The sequence below is a fragment of the Haemorhous mexicanus genome, chromosome 2 (genome assembly GCF_027477595.1).
Source record: "Haemorhous mexicanus isolate bHaeMex1 chromosome 2, bHaeMex1.pri, whole genome shotgun sequence".
Classification (NCBI taxonomy): Eukaryota; Metazoa; Chordata; class Aves; order Passeriformes; family Fringillidae; genus Haemorhous; species Haemorhous mexicanus.
In genome coordinates, this window is record NC_082342.1 from 89,351,703 (window position 1) to 89,373,066 (window position 21,364).

At 39.0% G+C, this 21,364-nt stretch overlaps 2 protein-coding genes across 3 annotated transcripts in view; one reads left to right on the plus strand and one right to left on the minus strand.

The window, feature by feature from the left end:
* Nucleotides 1-21,364, plus strand: part of CYFIP1 (cytoplasmic FMR1 interacting protein 1) — a 75,161-nt gene that overhangs the window by 34,954 nt on the left and 18,843 nt on the right. For both annotated transcript variants that reach the window (XM_059839432.1, XM_059839433.1), the window contains exons 17-23: nt 732-888; nt 1,430-1,526; nt 1,913-1,989; nt 2,074-2,182; nt 2,758-2,877; nt 4,806-5,005; nt 11,879-11,966. In XM_059839432.1, the coding sequence (XP_059695415.1) occupies nt 732-888; nt 1,430-1,526; nt 1,913-1,989; nt 2,074-2,182; nt 2,758-2,877; nt 4,806-5,005; nt 11,879-11,966 (848 nt within the window). The remainder of the gene's footprint in view (nt 1-731; nt 889-1,429; nt 1,527-1,912; nt 1,990-2,073; nt 2,183-2,757; nt 2,878-4,805; nt 5,006-11,878; nt 11,967-21,364) is intronic.
* Nucleotides 16,085-20,709, minus strand: LOC132323782 (fibronectin type III domain-containing protein 9-like). The gene is made up of 2 exons (XM_059839431.1): nt 20,339-20,709; nt 16,085-18,026 (listed from the first exon to the last, which is right to left on the minus strand). Exon 2 carries the CDS (start codon nt 17,904-17,906, stop codon nt 17,235-17,237), a length of 672 nt encoding a protein of 223 aa, XP_059695414.1. The 5' UTR covers nt 17,907-18,026; nt 20,339-20,709; the 3' UTR covers nt 16,085-17,234.

The window sequence follows — 21,364 nt, forward strand, 5'->3', positions numbered from 1 at the left end:
CATGCTGTGTTGTCTTTCATTTTTGTTTTGCTGCTGGTCTCCTTTGCCCTTGGAGAAGGGGGAGCCTGTTAATACCAGTCACAGTACTAACTGGGGAACAGCTCTGCAAAAGGTCTTCAGAAGGTCTTAGTGTAAAAAGTTCATTCCTGTTTTAGTTCACAAGCCTTCAGGAAAGGCAGGATTGTACCAAGTTTTTCTGGAGAGGTGGGAAGCACATCTCTATGCCCTTGATGGCATCCTTAGAAACTTGTTGTTTTAATCCCTATTTCATCTGTCTGTCATTTTCTGCCCATCTAATCAACAGGAACACGTGGAGCAATTCAGTCCTCCATAGAGAGAGATGGTACTGGTAGTTCCAGTGCAATTTTGCCTCCTTCACTTACTGCTTCCCAAATTCAGTGTATGTCTTTCTCAGCCCCCAACTGAGAAATTAAACTAGAAATCCCTTTTTACTGGTGTACACAGTTTTTATGTTTACCTGATAGTCTCATCCAGTTCTACTCTTTTTTTTCTGTAAGAAGGCACCACTTTGGGGGCCAGTGAGGAGTTCAGAACTCTTACAAAAAGTCATGGGCTTTACATTTTGAATTTGCTTTAGATTATTTGGCCTATGTACAGCTCTAGTGACTTGCACCTGCTTTTTTTTGTTTTGCATTGCATCATCAGAATCACAGTATTGTACCTAATGTATTTCTATAAGAAGTGTAATTCTCCCTTATTAATTTTGAAAGAAACCCTGCAGCAATGCTGTGATCTGTCCCAGCTGTGGTTCAGGGAATTCTTCTTAGAGCTGACCATGGGCAGAAGAATCCAGTTTCCCATTGAAATGTCCATGCCTTGGATTTTGACGGATCATATTTTGGAGACAAAAGAGGCATCAATGATGGAGTAAGACCCACTTTGTGCTCTTCCACTGAATGATTATTCTTAATGATTGCCATTCCTTATTATAATGTTGCTCCTTTAATTGGTTTTAACAAGTAGTCATTGAGAAGGTATTCTAAACTTTAATAAAATTTTCATCTTACATTTGCCCATTTTCTGAGTCTCTAAGTTTTCTTTTTGACGTGAATAATTGAAATGCTAAACCTTTCATATCATTGTATTTTGCTTGTTGAGTTCTCAGTTATTCTTGAAAGATGTCAAACATAATGTATAGTGGTTAAAGCCTAGTTCCATTTTGATGGACAGCTAGAAAACAAGTTTTAGACTTCAAACATATCTACACCTTTTCTTAAAGCAACAATTTTTTTCTTAAAGGAAAAATTGTGATCCTTTTTATATAAACTAAAAAAGGAAAATACCCTGTGTTCATGAACCACTTGTGGATTACAATATTGACTGGCTTACATCATCTTGACTGCACCATCCTAAAGAATCATGACTTTTTTACACATCTGACTCTCATGTTTTATTCTTTTTCTTGCAGGTATGTTCTGTATTCTTTGGACCTTTATAATGACAGTGCTCATTATGCACTCACCAAATTTAAGAAGCAGTTCCTCTATGATGAAATTGAGGCAGAGGTAAAGTAACCTTACCTACTGGAGAAAAATCATCTCTAGCTGATTGTGAAAATCATGCTAAAGGGCAAGGCCTTTTTAAGAGATTCAGAACAGCTGGAGATAACAGAAAAACTGAGAAGACTGACCAGAAGATGAGCAACTGGTTGGGTGATATGTTGTGAGGAAAACTGTAGACCTGTGCAAAAATGCTTCACGTTAATGCTGAAAATTGTAGACCTGTGCAAAAGTCCCTCACATTAGTGGTGAAAATGGAACTACATCTCTTGTACTGGGAAATTCAGATCTATTAACCTCTTTGATTATGTTTGATAAACAGTGGGAGGTCTTAGAGAAACTCTTTTTTAAATTTTAAGTATCTCTAAACATATTATATTTTTCTCCCCAAGGTAAACCTGTGTTTTGACCAATTTGTCTACAAGCTGGCAGACCAAATATTTGCATACTACAAGGCAATGGCTGGCAGGTAGCTATTCCTTCCACTATTAGAACTTTTCTGCTCTGCTTTGCTGTTTAGTATACCTTAAGCATTTTCTTCCTTTCTTCATAGCCTGCTTCTGGATAAACGGCTGCGTTCAGAGTGCAAGAACCAGGGAGCAACCATTCAGCTGCTGCAGTCCAACCGCTACGAGACACTGTTGAAACAGAGACACGTTCAAGTGAGTTAGCTCCTACCATGTTGTTTCTGAGTTGCTTGGCAGCTTTCCAGTGGTGTTGATTTATGTAGGTAGACAAAACTCATTTTGTGCTTCATGTTCTGTCGTCTCGGTAGCGTAACTGAGCACTTGAGATCTGCTTTTTTTGTCATATGAAGGTGTAAATTAAGAAAGAAAACTTAAAAGATCCTATTTTAAAGCAAATGTCTGTTGCACTTAGGAAGACATGAGCTAAATAGGAATGCCATGGGTGGTAGCGTTGTCTTCCTAGTAATGTCTTCTGCTAGTGTTCAGTATGTTGTTGGCACAGTATGATGGAAGCATAAGATGCTGATATAAGTACTTAAATGTAGATGCAATGTGTACTTTTACTTCTTTTGGTGAGAGTTGGGATGCAAATTGTAGTACCGCATTTGCTCATGAATTTATAAATTTTGTCCATCTGCTCCGTTTCAGTGTGTTTGGGATGCAGGTTCACAAAGTGAGAGTCTGTTAATCTGGGGAGTCTCATAGTCCTTGTACAGTTTGTCTTGTAACCTGGCTGCCAGTTCAGAGCCTGATGGCATGTTTTCCCTTAGCTCCTTGGCAGGTCCATAGACCTGAACCGGCTGATCACGCAGCGCATTTCGGCAGCCATGTACCGCTCCATGGAGCTGGCCATCGGCCGCTTCGAAAGCGAGGACTTGACTTCCATCATGGTGAGTCTTGTGCTGCCCTTTTGCCACATCACTGACACACCAGCTGAGGTGGAACAGCCCCACACCTACTGCAGCTGAGGGCCTTGGGAGTAAAGCGTAGAGAAGGCAGGTACTTGGAGCTGTGAGAAAACAAAGGAAGCAATCACCTTTTGGTATGAATTTTTGTAAGCGCCCACTTCTGTCCATGCTTATAAATAAATTGCACATCAAAAAAAACAGCCCTGTGCTTGGCAGAATCAAAATTTGTTGATTTACTCAGGCAGCTTGGTTTTGAAGCATGACAAAAATAATTTTTTTGTGAAGGAAAGAGATCTGACTTGTGCCCATGGAAGAAGAGCATCTGTGCAATATTGAGGTGTCCTTTTGAGTTAGTTTCCTGATTAAAATGCTAAAAACAAATTTTATTTCAAGACAGCGTGAATTTGACAAGTAAACATGCATTCAGCAAGAAAAAATATCGGGCACATTTAGTTCTTCTGGAATGAAAAATAAAAGTTGTGCAGAGTTTACTGTTGTTCTTTCTGTAATTAGATTTTTACCAGTGACATTTTGTCATGCAGTTAACTATCTTGGTTTCATTTCATTCTTTACTGAAGAGAAATCAAATACTGAGGCCATACACCCTCTTGACTTCTGAATGCTTGGCTTTATAACTTTGAATTACTGAAATGTAGTTTTCCTTTGTTAAGTGCAGTACACTCTTAGTGACTGAGTGAACAGAAACCATCAATGATGTGTACCTTAGATCACAGGTTCTCATTCTTTGAGTAAGAGTAAGTAAGAGAGTGACAGAACTAAGGGTCGTCCCTTTACCATGCTCCTCTTTTTTTTTTTTTTTTTTGGTTGATTTGGTGTTCTTCTTTTGTTTTATGCAAAGTATTTTCTGTTGAAAACTGTCTGCTTTCCTCAACAAGAAACTGATCCAAATAGATTAAGTAATCTGTAATTTCTGCTGTTTTTCCAGATAAATAAATTAAATGAAGGTATTTACAAGACTGAGCTATTATTTTCTCCTCAAACTGGACTTAATTCTGTAGTAGTAATCATAGTGGTATGTTTTCCTTGAACTAACTGGCTCACAGGAGTAAAATTCCTTTGAAATATGGAGCACTTAAATCAGAGAGCAATCTATGATAGTAGAAGATAGTAGTAGTGGTTTGATAGAAGAAGCCTAGAAGAAGAACTGGATATTTCTTAGTAGGTCACTGCACAATAATCTTTAAAAGCAGTGCTTGGATTTTTTGGAAGTAAAGGTTGTGTTCTTTGTGCTTGGTGTTTTCAGTGTCTGATGGCAGATATGGAGTTATTTTATTTTAAAGAAATTCCCAGAACAGATACTAGGAATTTCTTTTCAAGAGGAGAAACATAATGAAATGAAGTACACATATATAGTCATGTAGCCTGCAGCTAGTGATTTTGTGGATACCTTCACAACATTTGTAAATGTCTGATCTGGTCTTTCATTGCATTTTTGTACATCCTTCACTGGAGTAGACCGTGAGAAGGATTTATGGTAAATGTGATGTTAGAAATAACATTACCACTACAATAGTTAGCTCACCAGTTACTCTACTGAGCAGAAATTACTTTTGTGATTGCTTGTAAAGCAGGAAATGCAGAAAGGTGTTTCTGGCCTATGTCTGACTCCATTTAAATGTTGGAATTTTAAGTTTTGTTCAGTGGAGGAAGTGTTGGTACAGATCTGTGTTTGAGACCTTCCTGCATCTTAAAGTCTCAGAAGGTTTAACAATCCCAAGAGTACTGATTCTGTCCAGCACTTATTGTTACAGTAAGAGACCAGGAGAGAGTCAACTGTTCATTTTGACTTTTTTCTAGTTTTCTCTTCCCTCAAGGTTATTTATGTACTTTGCTGAGTTTCTCCACTTTATGAAATGCATCATTCTCTTTCTTCCCCTTGTTTTTCGTAGGAGCTGGATGGCTTGATAGAGATAAACAAAATGACTCACAAGCTTCTGAGTAGATATATGACCTTGGACAGCTTTGATGCCATGTTCAGAGAAGCCAACCACAATGTTTCAGCCCCTTATGGCAGAATCACTCTTCACGTCTTTTGGGAACTCAATTATGATTTCCTTCCAAACTACTGCTACAATGGATCAACTAACAGGTTAGCAAGGCAGCTTTTTTATTTGCAGCTTTTTATTTATTCTACCACTCTTCTGCTACTTCCTTCCTAGCAAGTGCTGACAAGTTCATCTCCATTCATTTAGTGTTTTCCACTTCTAAGGCTTTTCTTGAAATGAAGCAGCATGAGTCATTTTACCAAGTGCTGTTAAATGCATGAAAGCCTGTTATTTGTCCACAATAGAAGGCAAATGGAACCACAGCATCCAAATTCTGACATTTTGATGACGTAGTTATGATATGCTGAAAAACAAAGTGTGTCAAAACACTGCTAAGTGCATATCAGGAAGGTTTTTGAGACAGGATCTTCAAGGGCGAGATGACGGAAATAAAATTATAGTCCTGATTCTGTGTTAATGTGAAGAAAAAGATTCTTTCTGTGAATTATTTCTGATATTTATATAATTATTTCTTATTTCTGATTCTTTTTGTTCAGTGAATACTGAACTCTTCCTTTCTGGAGAAAGGAAGAGTTCAGTATTCACTGCAAACTGCAATTGTAGCCTTTAAGGAGAGTGAGTAATGGAAATAGAAAGAAGAAGGTAGGATCTAAGGTTGGAATGAGGGGGAAGCACAGTGCTCAAGATTTTGCATATCTGTGCTTCCTGCTCATGTACTGTTTTTAGGATTTGTGTTACTTTTAGTCTTTACTCAGGTTTTGGTTAAAGCCCCATGAAGTGACAGTAAAGTGATAGTGAATATTGAGCTGTAGGAAGAGGAGGAAGCCTGTTCTCATCTTTTACTGTCTCCTTGGAGAGCTTTCCTTGTCTGACATGTTCTGTGATGGTTGTGTTGTATTTTAGATCCAAGATTCTGTCTGGAAAAAAAAAAAAAAGTGATTTTTTTTTTTATGGTTAAGTTTTACCCGAGAAACTTCTGTTACAGGAATCTGTTTGCACGGGAAAGTTGAATTTATTTCCGAGGGAGCTTCTGTGCAGTTAATGTATCTGGAGATCAGTATTGGAATATTCAGTGTGCTGTATTAAGAATCATGTAAAAATCTTGATGAAATGCTGCTCTTCCACCCATCAGCTTTATGGAAAGGCATTCAGTAGCTCCTGTACAGTTTAGTCTGTGTTCATCCTGGCTACAAGGGCTGCCTTACTGCAGACCACAGCGCTTGGGAAGTGAGTGTGAGCTGCCAAAGGACATTAGCAGGGTCCTGTAGCACTTAAAATCTGTACATAAGAATTGAGTTAGGCTCAACTTGTTGGGTAATTAATTCAGGGTAATTAATTTAAGAGATGTTAAAGGCAGCCAGATCTTAGGCAGCATGTGTACCGTGTGTCTGATTTCATCACAGAAGTGCTTTGGTTTCAGTCAAAAGCCAACAGTGTGGAGAGAATTAATGTATGTGTTGCACATGCTATACAATGCCCCTTGATATTTTTGGTGAGAGAGAACAGGAAGTTTTAAGCCTTTTTATAGTCCTTAAGCATGTTCATTGCTGCCTTGCTGTTAGCATGAACTTTAAATTGATGCTCTCTCTCTGCATTCAAGTGTCCAGGTTATTGAGTGCAAACACAGGAGTGCACTGTGAGGAGCTGTGTGAGAGCTGCTGGTTTAATGCTTGACTCTTGATAAGTTATGTCTTGCATGAAGGTTATGTGTGAACAAGGGAAGAAAAGTAGCAATTAAAGGCTGGAAGAAAGAGATGTAATCGTGATGAAAAGCAGAGAGGTTACTTAGTGGTGTGAGGGGCTGGAGGCAGAGTTTCCAGAAAATGTGTCATACCTGTGGCTAGTCTTCTTTTAATATGACAGCTTGGTATAAGGGCTCTACTTTTATAGTTAGTGTTTTGGTCAGATTAACTTGTTTCCAGTACCTTTTGAAGCTCTTTTCCCAAGAATGCTTCAACACGATAATTTCATATATCTGTAGAAGAGTTCAAATATTTAGAAGCCCTGCAGGTTTAGTTCAAAAGCTAAAGCTCTTCATGCAGAAGTGCTGGAACACATTGCATGTTTAATTATTTGGGACTTAGGACATTTTTTTGTATCTGATAATGTACTGAGATTAGACAGTGAAGTTGCTATTAAAAGATTTAGCAATTTAATAATTGGAGTTGCCATTTATCTGAAATTTAGTCTCATTAATGCTGGTCAGCTGCACAGAGTCAGGGACAACAGTTTATGGAGAAGGAATGGAGAGATGAGAGAGAGGATCTTTGCAGATGGGCCTTAGAAGTGAAATCCAAGGGTATTTTTTATCCACCTGTTGACCATCGTGAAAGAAAGAAAACAAACCTTTGGATAGTGCACAAATATATGAACTGCAGGTGAGGTCAAAGTTGTCTCTAGTCCAGTGTCCTGGTGCTGTCAGCAGCCATAAAGGGGCTGAAAATGAAAACAAGGGAGGCTTGAGGTGATTTCTCCCAGGAAACATGCCAGCCTCTAGCAATGATTAGATGTTTCTGTGAAACAAAAACGGGGGGATGTTAGTGCAGTTGTGGCCCTTTACAGGGGTGATTTTTTTTCCCCACTGTTTTGTCCAGTCCCTTTTATAAAGCTGTGTGAGGCTTTGGCATTCATTGTGTGCTCCAATGAGGAGTCTGCAGTGAAGCTTGTGCTGCATCTCTTTTAGATGCTCTCAAGCTATTGTCCTGCAGTTCTTTTACTGAAGGTGGCTATAAAGAGGTGTTTCCCACTTGTTGTCTTGTCTGTGCTGCCTTGGATTGTTTTTCAAGAGCCCTCTCTCATGTTGGCCCTCAGTTGCATCTTTTCAAGCCAAGTCTTTCCACACCAGGAATATTTGTCATGCTTAGGCCTGCCTCTGAACTTTTTCCTTGTGAAGTTAGGTTATCTAGATTCCTATGACTCAAATACTCAGCCTTAGCTCCTTTTCCACTGTATGTAGTGTCCCTTTTTCTGCCTTATTTTCTTTACTGTTTCTAAGCTGATCTTTTCCTTCCTTGACAGCTTGTTTTGTATTAAGGACTAACAGAGAAGCAAGTGTGAGACAGCCTTATATTTATTTGAATTGAAGATTTTCTGTGCTTGCTTGACACAAATGATACAAGCTTCTGGAGACAGTAGTCAAACTAGTAGCTCCATCTCCTTTAACCCAAATCTGTGTTCTCTGGTATAAATTCATGTGTATAGCACTCTTCCAAATGCAGTATGACATGTTTCTTCCAAGGGTACAGATTTGTCACAGAAGGAACAAAAAGACCAGCTTTTTATTTTCCTCTCTTTCCGACAGCCTCTCCCCCTTCCTTTTGCGAGCTTGCTCTCTCTCATACTGCTTTTGAGACTGGTTTTCACGAGAGAACAGCTGTGTCTTCTTGTGTTGCATATACTCTGACAGTCACTGTTCAGAAAAATTTTCAGCCCTTGCACATAATGCTGGAGCAAACCTGAAAAGTAGCACTGAAAACCATCTAGTTTCTGCTACCAAGAGCCAAATGGCACAGGGATATAGACTCATGCAAAGTAGGGGTGACTGTAGTGACTGTAGTCAACTACTTTTCCCCTCTTAAAAAGACAAGCAACCAACCAAATTCCTTCTGCCAAAAGGAAAAATGACAGCAATGGATTGGCAGATCTGTTACTCTCTCATGCAGTATTTTCCTTGCTGTTTCCTCTGTTCTCTCTATCTTGGCATCCAGGTTTAAGAAGGCTGAGTCAGATCCTAGTGTTCACTGAGAGGGGGTGTAGGGCTACCGTTTGTTCTGCTAGACAGGACAAACTAATTGGAGAATCCTGGAAGCAAGAAGTGTTCATACCAGTTAGACAGGGAGGTGTAGAGGAAAACTTTCTGTAGGAGCAGGGAGGGAAGACTGTCATATCTTACTACTTCTAAGATGAAGTTCAGAAAGTTTGTGGCTGAGGTTTGTCTGACCTGGTGCCTGCAAGGCAGCAGGCTCATTGACCAAAGCAGTTTCTTTCAGTTATCTCCTTAAGTAGGTTATAGTAAAATCATAGAATCATTTAGATTAGTTTGTGAAGTGCTCACTATGAACTCCTTCCTGGTAGGTATCACAGAAAAATTAATTTTAAATTATTTGATTCCTAAAATACTTACTTTGGGGGCTCATATTGTCATCTAGCAATTCACTTGCAAAGCTTTGATAAGCCAGAAGGCTTTTCATCTGCTTAATCTACTTTGTCTGCTTACAACCTGTGCTGATTAAAATGGATAAATTGCTGTGAGATCATCAACGCTGATTAAAAATGAAACTGATTATCTTGGAGTATGCTGAAACCTGTATCCTACCAGTATCCAGGGGAAAGTAAAAGTTTGTTTGGCTTCAGCTTTGATATTCAAAGAGCTCCAGTCCTTCAAAGAGACATTCCTCTTTCTTGGAGGAGGAGCAGGAGGAAGCCAACCAGCAGAATGTCAGAAAGAAAGCACACACACACACACACACACACACACACACACACACACACACGCACACATGGACATTGAAAAACTTTGAAGAACAGTATATGATGCTGAACTGTAAGGTTTTCATATAGCCCTTAGTTTTTAGGGAAGAAATTTCTAATACTTACCTGAATGATGTGTTGGGATTAGTCACATACTTTCTAGGATGATGCACTCTTTAGGCTGCTGTAGCTTCAATCTTAGATGTTGCCTCTCCATAACCTAACGAGTGGCTGTCATCCTTTGCCTCTCTTTCCTCACTCCTTTTCTTCCTCTCTTGGCCTCTTTCATTCAAGAAAATACGAGCAAGTGTGTTTGCTTCAAGTCTTTAAGAAAACTTTAAGACTATTTTCTACTACTGTGAAGCATTAGATATGGAGAAACCCCCAAGCATGCAGAGGAGCACTGGCAAACACCCAAGAGTTTCTTGAGCGTTTACTTGCACTGACTGGTTTGCACCCAGACACTAATTACATTGTAATTGATACATATACACACAACAACTTTTTGATAAGTCTAAGAATTATAGTTACAGCTTCCAGAGTCATGGGATGCACCCACCTATATGTCGAAACACTCCTTTCCTTGTGAGTGTTTTAATTTAGTGGTAACAAATCTGCTCTCACCAAATATGTCTGCACACTGAAACCCAGTCTTATCTCAAATGACATGGTATCTCTTATGATTTCATTTTAGAGATTCTCTTAGGGCTTGAAAATTGATGTCAGTTTAAAAAGGAGTGGGATTTAGAGAAAAAAAAAGGGGGACTAGAGTAATCTCTGGCACTGTCGTATGTTGCAGATTACTTTGAATTCCATCAAATGTTTGCATCATCTCTGGTAAACTCATTAATGAAGTATCTGCAGAATACACATTCAAGTAATCTCTCTCAAAGGGGAGTTTTCAGTTTCTGTGTAAGTGAGAGAGAAGGGGAGAAGCTTGTAAGCTGAGGAAATATAAATGTAAGGAGGTCAAAATAACATATATTGTATCAAAAATAATGCCCATAAATAATGTATTTTTCCTCAAAAGCTCTAAATGCAAACTTTCTGGACTACAGCATGTACAAGTACTTTTGGGAAGAGTGGCTAAACTATGTTTGAACAAGTAGCTGTACCTATTTTTAAGAGGGTTAAAAATGCAGAAAATATTGTTCTGAAGTTATAGATTCTCACAAGAATGATTCAGAAATAAAACAGTGGAAGTTACTGTATGCAACATGGTGCAATTTATGTTGGTCTCGGTGAAACAATTTTTGATTATCGTTGCTGTTCATGTTTTTAGCTAGAAGATGGATATATTAAAAATAGAATGACTCTGTTCTTTCTAGGAAGAATTAATAATGAATAATTAATTTTGTGTGCTGATGAAATGTAAATACTTCAAACAAAAAGAAGATCAAGTACAATTATATCTTATGATATTATAGTGTAAGGCAAGTTTTCTTTCCTGAAACATTTTCCTAGATACGTTTGTTTTGCTCAGATATCACTCAGACCAGCCTGATATTACACAACCATTTGATGTGCACTTCTTAAATAGATATTTTCCCTCTTTGCTGTGCATATTCAGCTTTGAACCATTTTTCAAGAAATTCTTTTTAATCAAGGTAAAAAATATAGTAGCCATCCAGCTTGTAAGCACACATCCCCCAATAATTTTCCTCTGTTGAATGAAGTTAAGCAGAATCAGAATTGTAGTGGATATTGATTAACTTCTTCCTGCACTAAAACTGTAGTGCTGCCAAATGTGCAGTACACAGTCAACAGGGAACATCAAGGGGAAGATTTGTGCTGCTTGTTCACATGAGGACTGGGAATGGTCCTTCAGGCTCTGGTGCCCTCAGTTGTGAGTGGAATGGCTGATCCTGTCTTTGGCAGTGCTCCATATCTTTGTAGTTCTCTCGTCATCCTCTTAACATTATACAAAGGTAAAGCATGATTTGTATTGGTACCTGCTCACACTGAACTATGATCAAACTTTCAAAATATTGATTTTGCTGCAAGGATTATACCCTTTCTCATGCCTTTTTTTAAAGGTAACATCTAACATATTTCTCCTGATGTGGATTTTGGGGGAAAAAACTCCAAAACATTAAACAGAAATGCCATGTTCCGCTTTGAAGGCGTACTTCTTTCTCAAGGACTTAATTTTGCAAGCACATTATGCCCTGTGAGAGGTTGTTGGTACTTTGTTAGTTACCTCCCTGTTTGCTAGCCTGGGCTAGTGGTGAGGAATATTTTGGGATCCTGCACACCATGGGAAGAACAGTAATTGTTGAACTGCTCTGCAGTATGATTTGTGTCCATGCTTTTGGGCAATTCAGGCTGTGTGCTTCCCCAGTTTCTACTTGGGCTGAAAGGCTGCTGGTCTGGCTTTGATTGTATATGCAGACAAAAGCAGTCTTCTACAGGGTAGGATGCATTAGGTGCACACCTGCTCACCTAAGTATAAATAATGAATTCTTGTTTTTATTTTTTTTATATAGATTTGTTCGGACCGTGCTGCCATTTTCTCAGGAGTTTCAGCGTGATAAGCAGCCTAATGCACAGCCACAGTATCTCTATGGATCAAAGGTTGGATTTGATTCCCTTTATCTTTATGGTTTGCTAGTGTTAAAAGGTATCTTTTTAAATTATAGAAACTACGGTATGTGAAAGTTATTAGAAATGGACTGAAATCCATTTTGTGTGTATTTTAAATTGAACATACACCTTTCTTAAGACTTTGCTTGAAGCTCACCGTATGTTTCAGCCAAAGTGCAATTGGTTAGTCTGATGTGTAGTCTTATCTGACAAAGCTAAAAATAAGCCCTTCTCTCAACCACCTTGCAATGTTCAGTTGCTTACAGTGGCAGAGCAGACTCAAAGTAAAGATTGATTACTCATTAATTACTCATCTGGTGAAGTGAGAACAAGAGCCCATCTTGGGTGCAGCCCTCCCTTGTTCCAGTGATGAAGACTGTGATGACAGAAGAAAAGGGAATAGATAGAAAAACTGCTTCAGATGTTATCTGACTTAAGAGGAATATAGATTCTGACCATCTTAAATTATCAGATACCTAATTACTTCAATTATTTTTTATTAATGTAGTGTTTCTTTGGACTCTACAACCCCAGAGCTGCAAACTCATTGTGATGAACTTGGTGTCTTGGCCATATCATATTCTGTATTACCATCATATTTCCTGCTTTGCAGTTAGGTGGGTTGGGGAGGTTTGTGCAAGTTTTCACTACAAGGGTATGTGATGTGCAGTCACATAATCTGTTTGACAATCCCCAGTGCTGAGGTTGGAAAGGAGCTCGTGTGGGTGACAGGTTGGAAGAGTGCTTGGCACAAGAGAACAGCTGTGGGCTACCCAAGTGAGGAAAGTTATGCTCATGTGTAATAGATTTGTTCTCCCTGATCACTGTAGATTTATTTTCTTATTCTTCAGAATTATTACTTGTGTCTTAATGACAGTTAAAGATATAGTGCATTAACATGTATTTACATTTTTAATATCTAGTCAGAAATACTGATCTACTTCAAACAGCAGTAAAAAACAGCAGTGCTATCTTCAGCAAATCATTTGGGACTATATGACAAGGTGTCACTCTAAATTTAGCAATGTTTTCTTGACTTATCAGGGTGGCAAGCTGAAGTATGGAAAAGATAAATGAAAATATAAGGATTAAATTAGAGGATGGACAATAAAAAAGCTAAAAGGCAAAATTATTTCTTATTATTAAAAATTATTTAAAATATGTACTTAATTATACATCTAATTTATGCAAGTGTGCTGTAAGTGTTATGGATTACTCTCAATATTTACTTCCTACTTAAGCATGTACATAATTAGTCCTTGTCTTACTCTTATTTTTTGCACTTCATATCGTAGTTGTATGGTGCAATTTCAACCCAGTAATCTAGGTTTTGAGATGTCTCAGGAGTTTCAATTTTCAGTGCTAAAATATCTGCTGCATTTGTAAAATGTAAAGGAGGTAGGAAAGGATTCACGTGTTTTAGTGTGGAATGTAGCAGCTGACTGCCTGCTCCTGTAAATAATGTTTTATGTAATTGTTCTCCAAAAAGGAACAGTAAATTATAGGAAAGTGGAATTTTCTTACATTAGAGTTATTGTGTTCCTTGCTATTTTAGTAACTGACCAGATGCAGCATAGAGCAAAAACCTGACTGAATTTCATAGAGATTGCTAACTTAATTTATCTAAGTGATGATACAGTGGGATGAGTGACAGAAGATTAACTGGGGAACATTTTTTTTATCAGTCAGGTTACATTATTAAAATGAGTTTAGAAATCTTCACACTGAGAGCTATACATTTTCAGAATTCTTGATTTTTTTTCTATATGAGCAGCAGCAATCAAGGTGGGGGGGTCTTACTTGCGTTTCTGGGGCAAATTTCATAACTAGATAGGCCTATATTAAAAAATACTGATGACTCTCTCTAGTTTTAAGTTTTAACAAGAGTATATTTTTTTTCTTGAATTGAATGTATTTTGAAATTGAGGCTATCTGAATGGAGTTTTTAAGATTTTTACTTTATATGACCAGTAATAAATAGGAATTCTTACATTATAGAGGCTTCACTACTACAGGAGTAACAAAAGAAATTTTTTGTTTGTATCTCAAAGCATTCACATATTCCCAGATACTTCTAAATGGATGAAAGTATCTAGTCTATATTAATGTGTCTTGATATTTAGCATAGAGAGTTGTAGTAACATCCTCTTTAGCACTTCAAGTTTTCTGAGTGGTATCTTCATGTAATTAGCAAAACAAAAACCCACAGATACAACTTCCTTCTTCTGGTTGATATGGAAGCAGAGCTGTCAGGTGGGAAGGAGCCAGCCTACAAAAGCTCGTTAGCCTTTTAAGTGAGCTGGATTATTTTAAAAGTTTGGTTGAGCATGGTCACTGAAATCCCTTTACTCAGTTAAAGAATGTGTAGGATTAATGATATTAATGTTAGCAGGTTGGGTGAATGCATGAAATATTTTATAATACACATATAAGAAAGTATATTTTCTGGGGACTTGAACTAACTTTCCACTAAATACTTGGTTTTATAGAGGTTGTGTAGACCAGAACTGAAGGGCTTTCTTTTTGTCCTATACAACATTTTCCAAATATTGTCATGTTTTTAGGTCTCTGGCACTTTGCATATGCCAACTCCTTTATTTTGTGAAAAATACGTGTTTGAAAGGTACTTCTCACTGTGAATATAATGATTTTTATCTACTGCTGGTGCACAAATTAAAGTCAGTTTGCACTATGTTGCAACCTGTTATCAGTTTGGCGATCACTTAAGAATGTTTGCCCCATACTCAATGACTGTTGAGTGGAAAATTACCAAATCTAATACAAAATTGCCTGAATGAACCTGAATTAATCTGTAATAAAACTTTCTCAGCAAGAAACAAAGAATCAGGTAGCTCTGTGAGCAGGTGATGACGCGAGCTTTTCAAAACTAGAGCAGAAAGCAGATGACACTCTGCATGAATTGCTCATTTGCAGCAGGTGCGAGATGGCCCATTGCTTGTGAGATGATATAAATGTTTATCTTAGTAGTGCACAGTAAACTCTGTGGGTGGAAAATGGTTTTATATTTAGAGAAGGTAAATCCCTTGGGAAGCACTACCATGGTAGCTCTTTGCCTTCTCAGTCAGATATAGGCATGTCTTTTGGGTTTATGTGTTTGTGTATAAATAACAAAATGCAGTAGGTGAATTGCCTGGGAACTGCTTTAAGCAGAGCTGCTCCTTGTTCTCAGTGTGGCATCTACATGTGTATATAACATAAATGTGTGTCTGTACATGTATTGGACTGCCTTAAAACCCACATAAAGAAATGGACATGCAGAGAAGTAAACAGGCTTCCAAGAGCCCAAAATGTTGGCGGAGATTGACCATGTGTCTCTTGGCTTCATCCCATTAATATTAAAATAATCTTTTCTTGATGAAAACCTAATCAGAGAAATGTTACTGTTAATTTGATTACCAGATAATTTTAAAGCATTTTCTCTGTCCTCACCACCCAGGCACCCCTTTATGGCACTAAACCTGTTGTGCTGGCTTCATGCTCTGATGAGGGTTTTTCGGTGCCTATTTCATGTACCATCATCATTTGAAACAGCAGTGAACTGTTATTCTCACAGTTTATTTGAGACTGACGTGCAAGACAAAGGAAAATGTGTCACCTGGAGGAAGTGCTCTGCAGCAGGTGGAGAACATGTTATTGCTAACTTCACGCAATAAAAATGCCTTTTGAAGCGTTTTCTGAAAGTCATACTCGCCCCCGTTCAGCAAGTGCTCTGTGTGTCATGCTTATCCTACTCAAAAAAAAAAGAAAAAAAGAGTATAGAAAGATTTGTCACGCTTATGCCAGCTTCTGCTTAGCACTCGGAGTCGATGCATTTCACAAGTCGTGGGAATTGTTGTCAAAATAGAGTAGCTGAAAAGATCCACTACCTGCTGTGAAGTATTCCTGGGGAGCTCTCTTGCCAAAAGTGTACCCCCCCCTCCTTAGCTTCCAGGCTGGAGAGGGATGGCAGCTGCCCAGCCAGCAGCTCTCCAGCCTTCACTGGTGCAACCAAGCTGTGTCACAGAGAGCTGACTTCACACATACGTTCGTACCAAGAGCAATTAACTGCCTGCAGTCACAGTGCACCTTTGTTTTTTTTAGGCATAATATACAGCAATACTAAGATTTATTATGTTTTTACAGAACACAAATACACTTAAGAGGTTTAAAACAGGATGACTTATACATGTAAATCAGACAACTCTTGTAACATTGTGAGGGTGAACAGATTTCTGTCTGAAGGACCTTGGCACTTTGCCATGAAGCTCAAGGCAGAGTGAGATCGGCAGGTTTTCCTGTTACAAAAAAAAAATGCATTTTGGCATATTTTTACTATTTTGCTCCCCTTCATTACACAGAATGTACTGTGCAATTGGAATGAAATTTGCAGCTGATTAATGCATGTTATCATTAAAACTGAAAGGGAAAGAGAAAAGGAAGGGCCAGGAGCTGCATTTCTGAATTCCATTTCCTCTGCAGGGAGTCTCTGGCCCATGGAGCAGAAGGTAGCTTGTGGTGGGAGCAGAAGAGCACAAAATGCAATAACCCAGGATATTTCCTTAATTAGACGTGTCCTTACTATGTCTCTGTCTTGCATGTACTTAGACTGAGGGGAAATAAGACAAATGAGAGGATACAATTAAAATCCTGGGGAGTTTATCTTATATTCTTAGAGTGACCTCAGTGCAGATGGGAGGGATGGACAACCCCATGGGCAGTGAAGCGTGTTGTCTGAGTGTAGTACTGCTTGTAGTGTGTGTTTTGGGAAGCAGCTGGGATTGTCAGGGTAAAACTCACACTGGCAAACCACTGCACTCTGTGTGTATGTTCCAGTTGCCTATGTGTAGCAGTCTGGGTTGCCATCTGAAAGCTCCTACTCAGGAGTAGGAGTTATAAATAAATAAATGAATAAAAATTCATGAATAAAAATTCATGCTAGTTAACAAAAATTATTTTGGTCACTTTTGGTTGCTTTTTATATTTGTTTGCTGTTTTAGGTTAAAGAAAAGCAACGAAAAATCCCCTTGAAATGTAAACCAATTACTTGCTACATGCTTCATTTTTAAATAATGGAGGGTGGGTGAGGTGCTCACTTCTTGGGCATGTGAACCTTTGCATACAGGGTCTTGGAAAGGGATGTGAAATCAGAGGTACAGCCAGGAGTGCTGCAGTGAGCAGTGAGAGCTCCCTGCTGTGAGCACCAACAGTGCACCTGGTGTGTTTGAAGTAGCTGGGGTGCCTTACGTGGCAGAAACCTTTCTAATTTATAGCAGAGCACTGTCCTGTTACTGGGACTCGCTCCTGACTTTTAGAAGATGTCACCATGGGCTCTTTGCACGCTGAGGGATTCTCTATGATTGTGGCCAGCTGGATGCCACCTGGGTGCTTTTCCTCAGCGTCCCGTGTGTGCTGGCTCTGCCTGCTGAACTCATCCGAGGCGTGCGCCGTGCTTTTGGTCCATGGCTCCTCAGGCTCCCGCTTGGAGCTCCTGCTCCGCTCTTGCAGGCGCTGGTGTCTCCTGCGGCACAGCAGGTGCAGGCAGCCGTAGAGCAGCACGGCGGCGATGATGAGCAGCAGCACGCTGCTGGTGAGCCAGATGCCCAGAGCCAGCTCTTTCTTGGTGCTGCTCGCCGATGCCGGGTCTCGCTCCAGCGTGTTGAAAACCCTGCACTGGTCGCTGGAGGGGTTTGCGGACTGGCAGGTCACGCACATGATGTACGTCGTGAGGGGAGTCAGGTTTTCAACAACAAAGGAGGAGCGAGTGGTGGGCACCCTCTCTTCCCTCTGGAAGCTCTTTCTGGAGTAGCTGGACAGCCTGCTGTTCCAGTTAGGGTGGTACATGATGCTGTAAAAGCTGTCGACACAACTGGCCATTTTTGGCCAAATCACCATTGCTGTGTTTCCTGTGATGTTTTGGATGGTTATTCCCATCAGGATGTTATTTGGGAGTTTTTTAGCCTCTATTGATGCTGATCTCCCTGTGGAAAGGGAGGATGTTCTTTGGAGAAGCTGCAGCAGTGAGGATGTCGTTTGGATCTTAATTGCAGCGCTCTGTAATGTAGGAATGGAGTTTGTTAGGAAAGTATGCTCTCATCTTTGGTACTGCAGTGTAAAAATGAGAACGGAAGTTCATAAAGTCTGGGGTGTTTTAGAATGTGTATTTCTCTTCCAAGTGAAAGTGTAAAGATAAACTTAGAGAAGTTCAACCAGAGCTGCTGCCTGTACAAGTGACCAGCTGTATCTTGAGAGAAGGTGGATTTTTGCAGAATTTACAACTGGGGAATCACTTCCTTTCACTTTTTTTTTCCCCCCTAGGTGATTGTAAAAAATGCAGCAGGTGTTTTTTCCTCTAGTCTATGTATCTTGCATTTTATGTTAAGTGGCAAGAGGGGTTGGCAGGAGTGGATATTGAGGAATAAATGCCTCTACCATCCACAAGTCTTTGTTTTTGCTAGTCACAATTAGCTGAAGAGCAAAAGAGTATGTGGAAACCTGACTACATATTATTTTGTCTCCAATATCTTCTGTTAGTTTCTTATTCACAAGTTCACATAGGAATACCTTCCTTATGAAGACAGGCTGAGAGAATTGGGGCTGTTCAGCCTGGAGAAGAGAAGGCTCCAGGGAGACCCTACAGCACCTTCTGGGATCTAGATACAGCAATACAGCTGGAGAGGGACTTTTTACACAGGCAGATATTGATAGGACGAGGAGGAGCAATTTTAAGCTTAAAGAGGGTATATTTAAATCAGATATTACGAAGAAATTCTTTGCTGTGAGGGCAGTGAGGCTGTGGAATGGGTTGCCCAGAGAGGCTGTGGAAGGTGTCCCTGCCTGTGGCAGGGGTGTTGGAACTAGGTGACCTCTAAGGTCCCTTCCAAGCCAGACTGTTGTGTGACTCCGTGATACTCTCTGTGTTTTGCTGCGAAGTTGCACATCTGTAGCCACTGCAGCTACACTGCGGCAGTGGCTGTGAACACTGTGCATTGTACATTGGTGGGATCAGTGTCACAATAGTGAGTCTTGATGCAAGTCAGCCTCTTGGAAAAGCTTTGTCAAGCTCAGTGAAACACAGCTTTCACTATAGCTTACCTTTTGGATAAATAGTGGGGATTTTTAGAAATTACTAATGCTCTTTGCTGTTTTAAGTCATTTTATGTAATCCCATAGTCTGCCTGCCCTGAATTTATACTCCTCCTCGTCCTCAATTCAAATTAGAAAATCTGCCAGTATTTTGAGATTCTCAGTATGTGTAACCACTGTAAATAGTGAAAGGAAAATACCTCTTTTCTGCAATTTTTCTAAACACATACATTAAAGAATATATAATAACAGCCGGTGGGTATTTGTTTGGCTTGGGTTTTATGCTTTTACTGTCATGATGGTAACTTTTGAAAAAGAGCTTACCTCAGCAATTTAATCTGATCCCTTAGTTTGATTGTCAGCTTCCAGTGGCACGCGTGGAAGCTTTCTTCCACTTTGAAAGTTTCTTACTTTTTTTATGACTGTAAATGCCCATGACAGTAGCGCTGTATTTCATAGTTTATGACTTTGTTGTGAAAATTTAATATATTTTTTTAAGATCGAGTTTAAAACGTTACATTTCCTGGCTAAGTAACAATTAATTATTGAAAATTCTACTGAGGAAGAAAGATTGTGAGATTTGCTCATAACAAATTCTGAAATTATTCTGTTTTACTAGTATTTTATCATAGATAGGAGACTGGGAAAATGTATATTTTATAGGATATTTTTTAATGGTATATAGATACTGGCACTACATTAACAGTAAGAATTCTGTGCCTGTTTATCTATGAAAATTGTTGCTCACGGGTTTTGGATTCTACTTAGGGGGAAGTGGGAAGAAAAAATATGTATGTTTATTTTCATGACAACATAAAACCATGGGTATGACTGATCTGGGTAGATGCTGCTTTTCTAATTCTGTGGTAAAGGCACCCTTTTTAATACAGCAACAAGATAAAGGAACTGAGTTTGCTATCAGATAAACTTAACAAACAGACACATTTTGGCATCTACCCAGCTACTGCAGATACTAAAATAGGGTGCATTAGTGAGATCAGAGCTTTTACTTGCTCAGTTACCTTCTCTTTAACTGGTAGATCCCTATCACTTAAAATTATAGTCTATTTTTTTAGAACACTTTTTAACACAGCCTAGGAACAATAGTTTCAACAGTTTAATCCTCATAGCATTTTTTCAGTAGAATGAACTGTAATTAAATAACAATAACACATTTCTATTGTTACAAACCATCAGTTATTAGAAAACACACAATTACTGACTTGTAAATGTTTGGAGAAGCCATCTGATGTTTTATGGATCATAAAGTCAGTACTTACCGTCGCTCCCTGATGGAAATTCCAGAACAGAATTTTTATGACGATGCTGCTGTGAAAATGTTACAAACACCACATTTTTTGTATCCCTTTCTACATGAATTATTTCCTGACTGATCTCTGTTTGCCAATTTGCTTTTTCTTCTCCTCAGATTCTCTGGACTGAATTCTCATTGCTTGGTGATTTCAGTTTTTTTCTCTGATGCTGCTGGTAGCATGGTTTCTTTGTCTCTTCCACTTAAATTCCTGCAAGAGCACATCTTGTCTAAAGATGCTGTTGCTTTGCTTTTCAGAGACCTCACAGGAGAAGAAAATAATGTCTTTTCCCCCCCTCTCTTGCTTGCCTCCCCTTGGCAGTATGCTGCCTGAGCATCCCTGTTATATACTCCTGTGTGTGGACCAGTGATGCTGTGAGTGATTAATGTTAGCACTTTGATGACATCAGCAACTAACAACTCTTTCCTTTTTTTTTTTTTTTTTTTTTAATTTAAGTAGGGGAGGGAGCAAGTATTGCTTAAAACATAATGAACAGCAACTTCCCTTCCCTCCCTTTCCATCTCCACCCCCCTCTAGTTAGTGGCTTCTTCCCTAAGGATTTTATGCTTTTGTGTCTCACTGGGGGGGAAGTGGTGTTGGTGTATAATGTTTTTTTCTAAATTCCTTGTTAGAATTTAGAAAGATCCAGTAATCCAATGTTTACATGTGGACTGTAAATTTTAGGTACTTCCCCATGAGGTTTACATGAAAGATATATTTTTAGATTGGCTGGCTTCTTATTGTTATGTATTGGCAAGTTTTTTAAATACCAAAATTGTGTTTTTAGGGATTGCTTTTCTATGACAAATTCCTGCTGTGTGAAGAGAGGTTCTCTTCCCTTAACCTCATTCCAGTAAAAGGCTTTAACCCACTAAAATAAAATTCTCCTTGTGCTGTAGCTGAAATAGGTTGTTCTGACATGCCTGTTGTAGGAGACCTACCTAATTGGAAACATCAAAACCAAAAAATGAAATCTCATCTTTTAGGGGCAGT